General features: G+C 47.7%; 2 protein-coding genes across 2 annotated transcripts in view; one reads left to right on the forward strand and one right to left on the reverse strand.

Moving 5' to 3' along the window:
* LOC120018105 (lysosomal alpha-mannosidase-like) overlaps window positions 1–1,196 on the forward strand; it is an 18,452-nt gene extending 17,256 nt beyond the window's left edge. Inside the window, exon 23 of the mRNA XM_038961097.1 lies at window positions 379–1,196. Coding sequence (XP_038817025.1) covers window positions 379–482 — 104 coding nt within the window. The 3' untranslated portion in view covers window positions 483–1,196. The remainder of the gene's footprint in view (window positions 1–378) is intronic.
* LOC120018124 (tRNA (guanine(26)-N(2))-dimethyltransferase-like) lies at window positions 700–16,212 on the reverse strand. Its single transcript, XM_038961129.1, has 16 exons — window positions 16,070–16,212; window positions 14,429–14,815; window positions 10,838–11,081; window positions 10,136–10,323; window positions 8,981–9,096; window positions 8,746–8,858; window positions 8,392–8,540; window positions 8,167–8,250; window positions 7,804–7,873; window positions 7,579–7,713; window positions 5,879–5,964; window positions 5,660–5,768; window positions 5,471–5,547; window positions 4,274–4,393; window positions 2,779–2,896; window positions 700–1,706 (listed from the first exon to the last, which is right to left on the reverse strand). The coding sequence occupies exons 2-16, from the start codon at window positions 14,797–14,799 to the stop codon at window positions 1,638–1,640; spliced, it is 2,049 nt and encodes a 682-aa protein (XP_038817057.1). The 5' UTR covers window positions 14,800–14,815; window positions 16,070–16,212; the 3' UTR covers window positions 700–1,637.
* Window positions 16,213–16,559: the final 347 nt, after the last annotated feature.

Consider the following 16,559-nt stretch of genomic DNA (forward strand, 5'->3'; position numbering starts at 1 on the left):
GCATTGTGAAACTGGGCTTGTTGCTCTGTTCATTGCATTGTGAAACTGGGCTTGTTGCTCTGTTCATTGCATTGTGAAACTGGGCTTGTTGCTCTGTTCATTGCATTGTGAAACTGGGCTTGTTGCTCTGTTCATTGCATTGTGAAACTGGGCTTGTTGCTCTGTTCATTGCATTGTGAAACTGGGCTTGTTGCTCTGTTCATTGCATTGTGAAACTGGGCTTGTTGCTCTGTTCATTGCATTGTGAAACTGGGCTTGTTGCTCTGTTCATTGCATTGTGAAACTGGGCTTGTTGCTCTGTTCATTGCATTGTGAAACTGGGCTTGTTGCTCTGTTCATTGCACAGAACTTGATGCCTGTTGTCTCCGTTTGCCTCAGGTGAGATGCCCCTGCCGAAGAGAGGGGGAGACCCCTCTGTGTGGGAGGTGAACCTCAAGCCCATGGAGATACGCACCTTCCTGCTCCGTGTCAGGCAGAGATAGTCAATCACCAACCTCCATTCCAGAACTAGCCAATGACCAATCAGCACTGCAGTAGCAATCAACCAATCCCTGTGGCTTAACAATTATGAACTCACTGCCTTGATTGGATGTAAATAATTTGGGGTGTGAGTACATGAAGATGATGAACAGGATTATCATGTTTCTTGTCATAATTCAGTTGACAGGAGTGGGTTTTAAAAACCTTCTATAAAAGAGCTTGAAGCATAAGAACAATCCCTTTATTGTAATATTAGTGCCAAAACCACAACCTTCCATTTCAAAGACATTTTCCAGAACTACTTATTGTTGATATGTTAGTGACCAACTATTCACACACACCTGTTACCAATATATATTTTCTACAATGCTGAGTGAATATTCTGTGCCATAAGTGATTTTTATTCATCTCGAATGCGCCTTTCGTAATTGAATGCCTTTTTAAAAATGAGTGGTTTAGGCTGCATTTACACAGGCAGCCCAATTATGGGCAAAAGATCCAATCTGATTGGTCATAAGACCAATTAGTGGCAAAAGATCAGAATTGAACTGCTTGTGTAAACACAGCTTTTGTGTTAAATCATAGTGATCAATGTGCAGCTGATATTAAACCCAGTGTGTATTCACTCACCCATTCCTCCACATGATTACAATGGAAGTCAAAGCACATAGGAAATTATACAAGTTGTTATAAAAATGAACCATCAGTAAAAGCTATTTTTCACCAGAACAAATGAATTCTCCACACTTGCATTAGACTGTCACAACAGTCATAAATAAAACATAACTGATGCTTCACTTCAGTATGAAGCCAATATGTGGATTTCCAATACAGGGCTAACTAGACATCCCATAATGTTGTGGAATGAAGTTGCCCATAGATGCTGATCTTGGGTCAGTTTTGCATTCTCCCCACTAATGGTAATGTAGAGGATTGGGGGAGGGAGAGCTGATCCTAGATTTGTACCAAGGGGCAAACTTCACCCCGGAGTCATAACCGGAGTTCAACGTTAGTTATGTCTGGGGCCTGGAGTTTCACCTGGTTGCTTAGCCATGATTGTGTCCAGTATACCTTACAGTGGACAGATTCTGCTGAGCTGGACATGAGGATACCAAGTGGGAGGGAAGAAAAGAGAGGAGGAAGGACTCGCTCCACCATCACTCCATCTTGTCAGTCTGTTGCGGGTCATGGGAGTAACAGCATTTTTCACCGTGTGTGCATTTCCCCTGGAGAGAGGGAAAGGGAGAGAAGGGGGCAAAACGTATATGCATTGTTATGCAAATCATACGTAAGACATCAATGAGGGGCTGTGTGTCCTATGGAAAATAATGAATGACATAGAAGATGTTCCACTAGCGGAGTGGAACTGACCTTCCATGGCATTGCATCATTTCCCAGAGTTGATCATCTCTTTTACACCATGGCTGGAATGTAACATATTCACCACTAGAAATGTGTTCAACATCCACTGAAGTAGCCAGCAAGTTAACTAGATTGCTTGGTTACCAAGGCAACTACTGTAGCTAACAGACCTGCTAGTTTAGCTAACCCAACCATCAGTCTTAGCTGGCTATTATGAAAATCAAATTAAAACAATACCAATACTTTTCCCAATTAGACTTACTTTAAAAAGCAGCTCAAACAAAATATGTATTGCCCTTAAATTCTACCGTGTGGATATACCGTGTGTTATAGGAACTATTGCAAGCTCTAGAATGCCCTTCAAGCCAATAACCAGTATTTAACAATGCCCGTTTAGAAGGTTTATTATTGTGTGGAAAATGTATCCGTAATAATAGCTGAAGTGTTATGATTCATAATTAATGAGCCACTGTCTGTTGCTGGGGAGATAGAACACCTTGTTCTCTGGTAGTGTACGGTTACTATGCCGACAGTGTTATTATGAAAAGAACAGAGTGTGCTCACACCCTTCAGAACATTTCACCAAAGAGAAAGCTCCTGTGAAACATTACTGTGGCTGCCTCTACACAGGCAGCCACAGTCTGATAGTTTTCTACTAATAGCCTTTTTGACAAATCAAATCAGATCTTTTCACATCAGATCTTTTTTTTAGAGCTGGTCTGATTGGTCAAAATACCAATTAGTGTAAAAAGATCAGCATTGGGCTGCCTGTGTAAACGCAGCCTTACAATTCTACTATGTCTATATGGTTATTGTGGGGTGTTTCCCTGTACCTTTCTGAACCTTTTGCAAGGAAAGCTCTTGTGACTTCCTGAATCTTGTGTAATGCAATGCCTAGCGTTACAGGGTGTGGTGAGGGAAACAGTGCTCCCATACCTTCCTGAACCTCTTGCAGGGGAAGCTCTTAAGCTGGGTGGCGTCTGTGATCTGGTTCTTCCTCTTGTTTTGACCCTGTTTCCTCCTGTCCTCCAGGTCGGATGAGATACCTCCACCACTAGGAGAGAAAGACACCAAATTGAGACAGGATATTTTTGCAGAATTCTCCGTATACAACGGAAAACACCAAATAATGCATGCAGAGCAGATACCCACTAATTATCAAAACCCAGAAAAGAGACGTTAAATTCTACAACCACCTAAAAGGAAGTGATTCCCAAACCTTCCATAACAAAGTAATCACCTACAGAGAGATGAACCTGGAGAAGAGTCCCCTAAGCAAGCTGGTCCTCTGTTCACAAAAACAAACAGACCTCAGAGCCCCAGGACAGCAGCACAATTAGACCCAACAAAATCATGAGAAAACAAAAAGATAATTCTTTCCAATGCGTCAAGTAATTAACAAAAAAATAACAAACTAGAATGCTATTTGGCCCTAAACAGAGAGTACACAGTGGCAGAATATCTGACCACTGACTGACCCAAACTTAAGGAAAGCTTTGACTATGTACAGACTCAGTGAGCATACCCTTGCTATTGAGAAAGGCCGCCGTATGGCTTTCAAGAGAAGACAGGCTATGTGCTCACTGCCCACACAATGAGGTGGAAACTGAGCTGCACTTCCTAACCTCCTGCCAAATGTATGACCATATTAGAGACACACATTTCCCTCAGATTACACAGACCCACAAAATCCAATTTTGATAAACTCCCATATCTATTGGGTGAAATACCACAGTGTGCCATCAGAGCAGCAAGATTTGTGACCTCAAGAAAAGGGCAACCAGTGAAGAACAAACACCATTGTAAATACAACCCATATTTACTTATTTTCACTTTGGTACTTTAACTATTTGCACATCATTACAACACTGTTTCGACATATGACATCTGAAATGTCTTTATTCCTTTGGAACTTGTGTAATATTTACTGTTCATTTTCTATTGTTTATTTCACTTTTGTTTATCTATTTCACTTCCTTTGGCAATGTAAATATATGTTGAAAGACAGAGAAAAGAGAGAATATCGGGAAGAACACAGTAAGAGGCAGGTGGAGACCGCAAGAAACAATGGGGAGAGGTTTAAACCAATACTGTATAAATATTTATTTAGCTAACTTCATGTTGAGATCATCATTAATAAGTGTCTGAGGGTCCGTACCCAGCCTTGGCGCGGGCCTTGGGCCCCCAGCTGGCCTGAGGTTTAGAGTTAGAGGTCAAGGACGGGGGTAGTATTAATTAGCGTATCCTACCCAGCATTGGCACAGGCCTTGGGCCCCCAGCTGGCCTGAGGTTTAGAGTTAGAGGTCAAGGACGGGGATAGTATTAATTAGCGTATCCTACCCAGCATTGGCACGGGCCTTGGGCCCCCAGCTGGCCTGAGGTTTAGAGTTAGAGGTCAAGGACGGGGTTAGTATTAATTAGCGTATCCTACCCAGCATTGGCGCGGGCCTTGGGCCCCCAGAAAGGTTCAGGGTTCTCCTGGAAGCGGGTGAGGTGACGACGGCGGGACTGGGGATTGGCATCCTCCCTCACATCAAAACATGCTTGTAGACTAGAGAGAGAGAGAGATGGGGGAGAGAGAAGGAGACATGGGGGAGAGAGAAGGAGACATGGGGGAGAGAGAGGAGACATGGGGGAGGGGGTGAGAGAGAGAGAGATAGAGGAGAGAGATGGGGGAGGGGGGGAGAGAGAGAGAGATGGGGGAGGGGGGGGAGAGAGAGAGAGATAGAGGAGAGAGATGGGGGAGGGGGGGAGAGAGAGAGATGGGGGAGGGGGGGAGAGAGAGAGAGATGGGGGAGGGGGGGAGAGAGAGAGATGGGGGAGGGGGGGAGAGAGAGAGAGATGGGGGAGGGGGGGAGAGAGAGAGAGATGGGGGAGGGGGGGAGAGAGAGAGAGATGGGGGAGGGGGGGAGAGAGAGAGAGATGGGGGAGGGGGGGAGAGAGAGAGAGATGGGGGAGGGGGGGAGAGAGAGAGAGATGGGGGAGGGGGGGAGAGAGAGAGAGATGGGGGAGGGGGGGAGAGAGAGAGAGATGGGGGAGGGGGGGAGAGAGAGAGAGATGGGGGAGGGGGGGAGAGAGAGAGAGATGGGGGAGGGGGGGAGAGAGAGAGAGATGGGGGAGGGGGGGAGAGAGAGAGAGATGGGGGAGGGGGGGAGAGAGAGAGAGATGGGGGAGGGGGGAGAGAGAGATGGGGGAGGGGGGAGAGAGAGATGGGGGAGGGGGGGGAGAGAGATGGGGGAGGGGGAGAGAGAGAGAGAGAGAGAGAGATGGGGGAGGGGGGGAGAGAGAGACAGGAGAGAGGGAAAGAGAGACAGGAGAGAGAGGGAAGGAGAGAGAGACAGGAGAGAGAGGGAAGGAGAGAGAGACAGGAGAGAGAGGGAAGGAGAGAGAGACAGGAGAGAGGGAAGGAGAGAGAGACAGGAGAGAGGGAAGGAGAGAGAGGAGAGAGACGGGGGAGGGGGAGAGAGAGGAAAGAGAGAGAGAGAGATAGGGGAGAGAGGCAAGACATGATGGCTTGTTTTCAATACACCTACCTTTCCCTAATATTCATCACTACATTATACCATCTCTATGTTAAACTCTACTGGCATCTTCATCTCCCAGGCAGTTGGTTCAGTCCCAGACTTACATGGGTTCAGTATTGAGGATGTGGTGAGCAGGGCTGCTCTCTGACAGTCTATCTCTCTTCACTGGATTAGACTGTTCCTGCAGGATACAAGATAACCACCACATACAGTCAAATCTACACCTGGATTGGGACTTGGACTTTCAGTTTCATCCCATATTGAAATGGTTCCCATGGTGCATTGTGTCTTACCCAGCATCGCATGACGTCCCAGAGGACCCTGGGAGGAGCGTCCGTCTTTAGAGCATTCTTACAGGCATGAGACAAAGACACCCTGTGGCCCGCATGAAGCAGAGCCGACCTAGAGAGAGAAAGAGAGGGTGAGTTCAAGAATAGAGGGGGGGGGGGGGGGTGAGTTGTATTTGATGTAATCAGACAAGACAGTCATATGAGAGGGAGAGCAGGTCTGACCTGAATTGGAGCAGAGGGGGAGTGCTGCAGTGTACTGTGCTGCTCAGGTTGTCCAACGTGTAGTATAGAGGCACATCCTCCAGCTCCTGAACACACACAGACAACAGTTCAAGTTTGGACATTACACCTGGCTCATCTTAGGCAGACCTCAGATCAGCTGACCCTTTCTCCCAATCCTACCATTAAGAGTGACAACCCCAACCTAACCTCAGATCAGCTGACCCTTTCTCCCAATCCTACCATTAAGAGTGACAACCCCAACCTAACCTCAGATCAGCTGACCCCTTCTCCCAATCCTACCATTAAGAGTGACAACCCCAACCTAACCTCAGATCAGCTGACCCTTTCTCCCAATCCTACCATTAAGAGTGACAACCCCAACCTAACCTCAGATCAGCTGACCCTTTCTCCCAATCCTACCATTAAGAGTGACAACCCCAACCTAACCTCAGATCAGCTGACCCTTTCTCCCAATCCTACCATTAAGAGTGACAACCCCAACCTAACCTCAGATCAGCTGACCCTTTCTCCCAATCCTACCATTAAGAGTGACAACCCCAACCTAACCTCAGATCAGCTGACCCTTTCTCCCAATCCTACCATTAAGAGTGACAACCCCAACCTAACCTCAGATCAGCTGACCCTTTCTCCCAATCCTACCATTAAGAGTGACAACCCCAACCTAACCTCAGATCAGCTGACCCTTTCTCCCAATCCTACCATTAAGAGCGACAACCCCAACCTAACCTAAGATCAGCCGACCCTTTCTCCCAATCCTACCATTAAGAGTGACAACCCCAACCTAACCTCAGATCAGCTGACCCTTTCTCCCAATCCTACCATTAAGAGTGACAACCCCAACCTAACCTCAGATCAGCTGACCCTTTCTCCCAATCCTACCATTAAGAGTGACAACCCCAACCTAACCTCAGATCAGCCGACCCTTTCTCCCAATCCTACCATTAAGAGTGACAACCCCAACCTAACCTCAGATCAGCCGACCCTTTCTCCCAATCCTACCATTAAGAGTGACAACCCCAACCTAACCTCAGATCAGCCGACCCTTTCTCCCAATCCTACCATTAAGAGTGAGAACCCCAACCTAACCTAAGATCAGCCGACCCTTTCTCCCAATCCTACCATTAAGAGTGACAACCCCAACCTAACCTAAGATCAGCCGACCCTTTCTCCCAATCCTACCATTAAGAGTGACAACCCCAACCTAACCTCAGATCAGCTGACCCTTTCTCCCAATCCTACCATTAAGAGTGAGAACCCCAACCTAACCTCAGATCAGCCGACCCTTTCTCCCAATCCTACCATTAAGAGTGACAACCCCAACCTAACCTCAGATCAGCTGACCCTTTCTCCCAATCCTACCATTAAGAGTGACAACCCCAACCTAACCTCGGATCAGCATCAATGGAAGAATCTCAACTGCATACTCCTCACCTCTGACCTTCTCCTCACCTCTGACCTTCTCCTCACCTCTGACCTTCTCCTCACCTCTGACCTTCTCCTCACCTCTGACCTTCTCCTCACCTCTGACCTTCTCCTCACCTCTGACCTTCTCCTCCAATGGGTTTTGAGGAGGAGAGCAGCATGCAGTTGAGAAAAGGCCCCCCATGTCTTATCCCACGTAATAATAGAAAGTGTATTTCAGACTGCTTCTTGTAGACCTTTGACCCCTAACCTCTCACCTCTGTGACCATGCTGAGCATGCCCTCTATGCGACGGGCGGTTCCAAAGCGGGACGGGTTCCCAGACACGGCAGATAGAACCTTCTGAACGAAGCTCACGTCATGGAGGGCCTCACCCCAGATAGGACCACCCAGCTACAGAGGATGAGGGAGAGACGTGTCGGAGAGAATGCGTGAGAAAGTAAGAGACCGTGTGTTTGAGAGTGTGTGTGTGTGTGTCCTCACCTGGTGTCTGTGTCCACAGTGTTCACACTCTGCTCCGACCGGCGGTCCAGTGGATGCAGAGTACTTTATACTGAAACACACACACAGAGAGAGCGAAACATTAACACACACACACAGAGAGAGAGCGAAACATTAACACACACACAGAGAGAGAGAAACATTAACACACACAGAGAGAGAGAGAGAAACATTAACACACACACAGAGAGAGCGAAACATTAACACACACAGAGAGAGAGAGAGAAACATTAACACACACACAGAGAGAGCGAAACATTAACACACACAGAGAGAGAGAGAAACATTAACACAAAAGTTCCCCAACTCGACAGGAATAACCCATATAGAGAAATAGTGTCTTACTGTTTTCCCTGAGTCGTCCTCTTGCCCAGTCGTTGTAAGTGGAACGACCCACAGCCTACACAGTTATACACCAACGCTTGTTTACTGAAACACAACATCAAATCAATCAACACGTCATGACCGGCGTAACGGCATCATATCTTCAGAATAACAACTTTAAAGTCCGTTATGAAGACTTTATGTCTAGATAAAGTATTGTTACAGTGTGTGTGTGTGTGTCCATACCTTGCTGAGTTTTTGACCATGGCCTGTCCAGTGTGTACCCTGACAAACACTCGTATGTAGAAGTCCACACTGACACAGAGCAGAGGGTGGATATACCGCTGGTACACATTAGCTCTCTGGTCCAGACTATGCAGGATGATACGCAGAGCCTGGGGGAGGAGGGAGAAGAGGGAGGGAGAGTTATGAGACAAGCTACACAGCTAAACTCTCAAACTGATATTCTAAATGTATTCACACAACTTTCCTAAATGTTCCTTCTACTACACACGTATTCTACCAACAAGGTTGTTCTTGCATCCAGTTTCAGTTGAAAATACACGCTGCTGGAATACAGTTCAGCCCAGCGTTCCTCACCATCTCATGACAGTACTTGGCTTTGATGGAGACAGAGCCGTATTTGCTGTAGCAGGTCTCCCCACTGTTACCAGCCATCACAGCCATGTCAGTACACGTCACACACAACAGACCTGGGGGAGAGAGAGAGACGGCTTTAGGAAAACCACACTGGAAAACACACTCAATGTATCTGTCGCTGACACATAAACATGTTAAGTTCAGCAGAGAGGTTAACTGACGGACATCTACGGACCTCCTTCACCGACGGCCTGGACGGCGGCATCCAGGAAAGGGGCGGGGCTTCCGTAGGGGTCCAGGTCTATGACATCATAGCGGTCCTTCTTCCCCCGCATCTCATACATCAGCATGCTGGAGGAACGAGACAGGGAGGGATTAACATGATGGAGGAACGAGACGGGGCGGGATTAACATGCTGGATGAACGAGACGGGGCGGGATTAACATGCTGGATGAACGAGACGGGGCGGGATTAACATGCTGGAGGAACGAGACGGGGAGGGATTAACATGATGGATGAACGAGACGGGGCGGGATAAACATGCTGGAGGAACGAGACGGGGCGGGATAAACATGCTGGAGGAACGAGACGGGGCAGGATTAACATGCTGGAGGAACGAGACGGGGAGGGATTAACATGCTGGATGAACGAGACGGGGCGGGATTAACATGCTGGATGAACGAGACGGGGCGGGATTAACATGCTGGATGAACGAGACGGGGCGGGATTAACATGCTGGAGGAACGAGACGGGGCGGGATTAACATGCTGGAGGAACGAGACGGGGCGGGATTAACATGCTGGAGGAACGAGACGGGGCGGGATTAACATGCTGGAGGAACGAGACGGGGCGGGATTAACATGCTGGAGGAACGAGACGGGGCGGGATTAACATGCTGGAGGAACGAGACGGGGCGGGATTAACATGCTGGAGGAACGAGACGGGGCGGGATTAACATGCTGGAGGAACGAGACGGGGCGGGATTAACATGCTGGAGGAACGAGACGGGGCGGGATTAACATGCTGGAGGAACGAGACGGGGCGGGATTAACATGCTGGAGGAACGAGACGGGGCGGGATTAACATGCTGGAGGAACGAGACGGGGCGGGATTAACATGCTGGAGGAACGAGACGGGGAGGGATTAACATGCTGGAGGAACGAGACGGGGAGGGATTAACATGATGGGGGGGCAGAGGGAAGGAGAAATAGGTGGATTGAAAGAGGTAAAGAGGGAGAGAGATTGAATAATAGGGAGAAAGAAGAAAAGATAAATGGAGAGTGATAGTTTGACTCCGAGAAGACTGTCTGAGTGAGCAAGCACATAAAGAAAAAAGAAAATAAGAGAAGAAAAGAATGAGAGAGAGAGAGAGAGAGAGAGAGAGACCAACCTGGCGTCTCTCTGGCTGGCCTGCAGTAGGTGTGTGACCCCATTGTGCTGGGCATTGCGGGCGATGAGGGCAGCAGCCTTGGCTGAGAAGTCGTTAGCCGTGACGCTAGATAGACCAGGCACCTCCAGAGCAAACCTCACAGAGCGTAGGCCAGACGCTGCCAGACCCTCCAACACACGCAGACCATTCTGGATGGAGGAGAACGGTAGGGTTAGAATACCAACACAAACACACTGGCAGACCATTCTGGATGGAGGAGAATGGTAGGGTTAGAATACCAACACACTGGCAGACCATTGTGGATGGAGGAGAATGGTAGGGTTAGAATACCAACACACTGGCAGACCATTGTGGAGAGAGGAGAATGGTAGGGTTAGAATACCAACACACTGGCAGACCATTGTGGAGAGAGGAGAATGGTAGGGTTAGAATACCAACACACTGGCAGACCATTGTGGAGAGAGGAGAATGGTAGGGTTAGAATACCAACACACTGGCAGACCATTGTGGAGAGAGGAGAATGGTAGGGTTAGAATACCAACACACTGGCAGACCATTGTGGAGAGAGGAGAATGGTAGGGTTAGAATACCAACACACTGGCAGACCATTGTGGAGAGAGGAGAATGGTAGGGTTAGAACATGGATGCAAGCATACATACATACACACACACACACACACACATCTACATGCTTTTTCATACCTGACAGCGCTCCCCCACTGAAGCAGTTACGACTGGCTCCTCTCCTCCTTTCTCCCCTGTCTGCATCTCTGTCTCCTCGTCAGCTAGACTGACCACCACCCTCTTCTTCTCCCCTGTCTGCATGTCTGTCTCTTTCTCCTCGTCAGCTAGATTGACCACCACCCTCTTCTTCTCCCCTGGCACTACCACCTTCACCCCCCTCCGGGACATCTGCTCCCGGGCAAACTCTGTAACCACCGCACACCTGGAGAGAAGGGGGGCAAGACGGAGACATGAAGCAGGTATACCTGTGATGAACAACCAGCTAGCTACCATAGCCTGAGCCATATTTATTGTACCTTCATTTAACTAGGCAAGTCAATTAAGAACAAATTCTTAATTAATGACGGCCTACATGTAAAGCCCCCCCGGTCAAACCCTCCTCTAACCCGGACGATGTTGGGCCAATTGTGCACCGCCCTATGGGACTCCCGATCACAGCTGGTTGTGATACAGCCCGGGATCGAACCCAGGTCTGTAGTGGCACCTACTAGCACTGTGATGCAGTACCTTAGACCGCTGCGCCACTAATTTATTTGATCTGAACAAAATTATAAACGCTACATGTAAAGTGTTCCATGTTTCATGAGCTGAAATAAAAGATCCCAGAAATGTTCCATACGCACAAAAAGCTTACTTCTCAAATTGAGCACAAATTTGTTTATATCCCTGTACCATCCTTTGCAAAGATAATCCATCCACCTGACAGGTGGCATATCAAGAAGCTCATTAAACAACATGATCATTACACAGGCGCACCTTGTGCTGGGGACAATAAAAGGCCACTAAAATGTGCAGTTTTGTCACACAGTAATGCCACAGACATCTCATGTTGAGGGAGTGTGCAATTGACATGCTGACTACAGGAATGTCCACCAGAGCTGTTGCCAGAGAATTGACTGTTCATTTCTCTACCAGAAGCTGCCTCCAACGTCATTTTAGAGAACTTGACAGTACATCCAACCGGCCTCACAACCGCAGACCACGTGTAGCCAGCCCAGGACCTCCACATCCAGCTTCTTCACCTGAGGGGTTGTCTGAGACCAGCCACCATGTCAGCTGATGAAACACCTGAAGAATTTCTGCACCAACTGTCAGAAACCCTTTCAGGGAAGCTGATCTGAGTGCTCGTCGTGCTCACCAGGGACTTCACCTGACTGCAGTTCAGCATCGTAACTGACTTCAGTGGGCACCTTCAATGGCCCCTGGCACGCTGGAGAAGTGTGCTCTTCATGGATGAATCCTGGTTTTAACTGTACCGGGCAGATGGCAGTATGGTGTCGTGTGGGCTTGCAGTTTGCTGATGTTAACGTTTTAAACAGAGTGTCCCATGGTGGTGGTGGGGTTATGGTATGGGCAGGCATAAGGTACAGACATCGAACACAATTGCATTTTATTGTTGGCAATTTGGATGCACAGAGATACCGTGATGAGATCCTGAGGTCGATTGTCGTGCCATTTATCTGCCGTCATCACCTCATGTTTCAGCATGATAATGCACGGCCCCATGTCACAAGGATCTGTACACAATTCCTGGAAGCTGAAAATGTCCCAGTTCTTCCATGGCCTGCATAGTCATCAGACATGTCAGCCTTTGAGCATGTTTGGGATGCTCTGGATCGATGTATACGACAACGTGTTCCAGTTCCCACCAATATCCAGAAACTTCACACAGCCGTAGAAGAGGAGTGGGACAACATTCCACAGGCCACAATCAACAGCCTGATCCACTCTATGTGGAGGAGATGTGTCACGCTGCATGAGGCAAATGGTGGTCACACCAGATACTGACTGGTTTTCTGATCCACGCCCCTACTTTTTTTTAAGTATCTGTGACCAATATCTGTATTTCCAGTCATGTGAAATCCATAGACTGGGGCCTAATTCATTTATTTCAATTGACTGATTTCCTTCTATGAACTGTAACTCAGTAAAATCTTTGAAATTGTTGCATGTTGCGTTTATATTTTTGTTCAGTGTAAATACATGGCTCTGACCATTGCTATACTTTCTTCACAGATTCTGCTCTACATAAGCCATGTTAAATGCAGTTCCTTCAACTGAAGGTTTACAGACCCATAGGAAAACATCCAAATTGCAATGTATGCATATATCCCATAATATGTCCAGGGATAAGGTACATGTTGAAAACGCAGCCTTGAGCTGAACGTTGGGCCAGCTAAGGGATAAAGGACCAGTAGGGATGTGTGAACGTTGGGCCAGCTAAGGGATAAAGGACCAGTAGGGGTGTGTGAACGTTGGGCCAGCTAAGGGATAAAGGACCAGTAGGGGTGTGTGAACGTTGGGCCAGCTAAGGGATAAAGGACCAGTAGGGGTGTGTGAACGTTGGGCCAGCTAAGGGATAAAGGACCAGTAGGGGTGTGTGAACGTTGGGCCAGCTAAGGGATAAAGGACCAGTAGGGGTGTGTGAACGTTGGGCCAGCTAAGGGATAAAGGACCAGTAGGGGTGTGTGAACGTTGGGCCAGCTAAGGGATAAAGGACCAGTAGGGGTGTGTGAACGTTGGGCCAGCTAAGGGATAAAGGACCAGTAGGGGTGTGTGAACGTTGGGCCAGCTAAGGGATAAAGGACCAGTAGGGGTGTGTGAACGTTGGGCCAGCTAAGGGATAAAGGACCAGTAGGGATGTGTGAACGTTGGGCCAGCTAAGGGATAAAGGACCAGTAGGGGTGTGTGAACGTTGGGCCAGCTAAGGGATAAAGGACCAGTAGGGGTGTGTGAACGTTGGGCCAGCTAAGGGATAAAGGACCAGTAGGGATGTGTGAACGTTGGGCCAGCTAAGGGATAAAGGACCAGTAGGGGGGTGTGAACGTTGGGCCAGCTAAGGGATAAAGGACCAGTAGGGGTGTGTGAACGTTGGGCCAGCTAAGGGATAAAGGACCAGTAGGGGTGTATGAACGTTGGGCCAGCTAAGGGATAAAGGACCAGTAGGGGTGTATGAACGTTGGGCCAGCTAAGGGATAAAGGACCAGTAGGGGTGTATGAACGTTGGGCCAGCTAAGGGAAAAAGGACCAGTAGGGGTGTATGAACGTTGAGCCAGCTAAGGGATAAAGGACCAGTAGGGTTGTATGAACGTTGGGCCAGCTAAGGGATAAAGGACCAGTAGGGGTGTATGAACGTTGGGCCAGCTAAGGGATAAAGGACCAGTAGGGGTGTATGAACGTTGGGCCAGCTAAGGGATAAAGGACCAGTAGGGGTGTATGAACGTTGGGCCAGCTAAGGGATAAAGGACCAGTAGGGGTGTATGAACGTTGGGCCAGCTAAGGGATAAAGGACCAGTAGGGGTGTATGAACGTTGGGCCAGCTAAGGGATAAAGGACCAGTAGGGGTGTATGAACGTTGGGCCAGCTAAGGGATAAAGGACCAGTAGGGGTGTATGAACGTTGGGCCAGCTAAGGGATAAAGGACCAGTAGGGGTGTGTTCAGAAGTGCACACCAAAGCAAACTGTATGAGAGTTTCTATTGGACAAATTCAGGTAGGTCCCTCTGTTCCGTTTACTTCCTAGTGAATACGCCCCATCAGACAAACTCACGTCAGATCTCTGTTGAACTCCTGCACAGGGTTGTAAAACACCTCGTTGGCACTGGGAAACAATATGGCCGCTTTGCCCTCCCTGACAACTGTCTCCCCTGGCAACAACCCCGTTGTCGGGGGCATCTCCTGGTCAGGTGTTGAGGCAGCTGGAGTTGGGTTCAAGCCCTCCATTGGGGCTCCAGAAGTAGGGGGCTGAGGCTTGGTGTCTACCCCAGACAGGGTGGTGTTAACTTGTGGATCCTGAGGGGCCCTGAGGGGCTCCATGGTTCTCAGTCCCCTGTAGGCAACACTGCCAACTGTCCTTAGAATCCTCTGGTGGGTGAAGGGTACAGTTAAGAGGGGGAGTAGCCGAGCGGTAATGATCAGCATAGGGCACTTCTCAGTCCTGGAAGAAATGACAACAATGTGTTATAATGGTCAGTTGTCACAGACAGCCATTGATCATGACCACCAGTTCCATTACATTACACATAAGAGTCATCAGACGAAGGCGTCTACTGTCCGGGGGAGTTTTGTTAAGAGACCAGATGCTCGTCTGAAAATTAACATGCATTGCTTGCAGTGTACAGTTAGTGTAAATTTTGCATTTGTTTAATTATTTTGATGTCATATGAAAGTCATGGGTTTTACGTTTCTAGAACCATATTGCAATTGAGAATCGATTCACGTTTAGATGGAGTACTTGGCTGTCAGGGCCAGTAAATTATACCTCTGAAAATAACATAGGTCTCCTTAAGGAGTCAAGTTAGAGTACAAGTTGGAACCCTGACCTGTCCACCGGACGTGCTACCTGTCCCAGACCTGCTGTTTTCAACTCTCTAGAGACCGCAGGAGCGGTAGAGATACTCTTAATGATCGGCTATGAAAAGCCAACTGACATTTACTCCTGATTATTATTTGACCATGCTGGTCATTTATGAACATTTGAACATCTTGGCCATGTTCTGTTATAATCTCCACCCGGCACAGCCAGAAGAGGACTGGTCACCCCTCATAGCCTGGTTCTTCTCTAGGTTTCTTCCTAGGTTTTGGCCTTTCTAGGGAGTTTTTCCTAGCCACAGTGCTTCTACACCTGCATTGCTTGCTGTTTGGGGTTTTAGGCTGGGTTTCTGTACAGCACTTCTAGATAATAGCTGATGTACGAAGGGCTATATAAAATAAACTTGATTTGATATTGGGCGAGGTTACAGTGCTGTTGGAAAAACAGATATTGGTTAGACTTAGGGCTCTTCCTCCACAGTTTAAACTAGAGCATGAACTGACAACACACACAGAAAATGAGCTGTTGGACAAAGACTGTTAGCTAAACCATGGCTTGAAGCAAAGATGATCTATTACGTTAATGATGCCAGAGCTGAAGTCAGAGCAGCTTGTTAAGGTAGCAAGCTAGCTAAATAAACCAGGGCGCACCCCCTTCAAAGTAGTCAGAGCTTGTTTTGTCAGAGAGAAAAAAAGACACCAGCAATCTAACTAACATTGAACATTCACACCGTAAAAGTTATGTTAAAACACTTGCAACTTTGACATGCTGACACCGGCTAAGTTCACAATGCTAGCTAACTGACTGCATTGAAATGAGCCGAAGCGCTTACAGGCTAGCTACCGGTACTTAGCTATCAAGTAAGATAAAAACGATTACCTTCTCTGCGGCGCACTTTCCCAAGTTGACAACTTAAAATGTAGCTGTATTTGATGATTTTAGATATTTACTGTATGACAACGGTAATAACTCACTAGCTATTTGTTGCAAAACTCAAGTTAACACATGGACGCAGACATGCATGGACCACAACTACAGAAGCTGCGCAGAACCAAACAGAAAAAGGTAAAAACGCGTTTCGAATTCTTCTTCTTCGCTGAGGTTTAACTGCGGTTAGTATCCAATACATGTTGCATTACCGCCACCTACTAGACTGGATTACAACTTGCTTATACTTTGCTTGAAAAAAATATATACACAAATACCCTACCATTTAACACTACAATCACTAAAAAATAAAAAATAATTAAAATATCACCACCCTACTCCACTTTCTAAATCTATTTAGTCCTACCTCAGGCCAACAACCTGAAAGGATGGGACAACACCACTTAACACACACTGTAACTCTTCTGATGTCACGTCTCGC

This window comes from Salvelinus namaycush, chromosome 2 (genome assembly GCF_016432855.1).
Source record: "Salvelinus namaycush isolate Seneca chromosome 2, SaNama_1.0, whole genome shotgun sequence".
Lineage (NCBI taxonomy): Eukaryota > Metazoa > Chordata > Actinopteri > Salmoniformes > Salmonidae > Salvelinus > Salvelinus namaycush.

What these genes read in the sequence shown, in the direction of transcription:
- LOC120018124 (XM_038961129.1), bottom strand. Translation starts at nt 14,799, where the DNA reads ATGCTGATCATTACCGCTCGGCTACTCCCCCTCTTAACTGTACCCTTC. An exon ending in CAGTGGGGGAGCGCTGTCAG is followed by an intron (nt 10,324 to 10,837) that starts GTATGAAAAAGC and finishes TCCTCCATCCAG; the next exon opens with AATGGTCTGCGTGTGTTGGA. An exon ending in AGGACGACTCAGGGAAAACA is followed by an intron (nt 7,874 to 8,166) that starts GTAAGACACTAT and finishes TGTGTGTTTCAG; the next exon opens with TATAAAGTACTCTGCATCCA.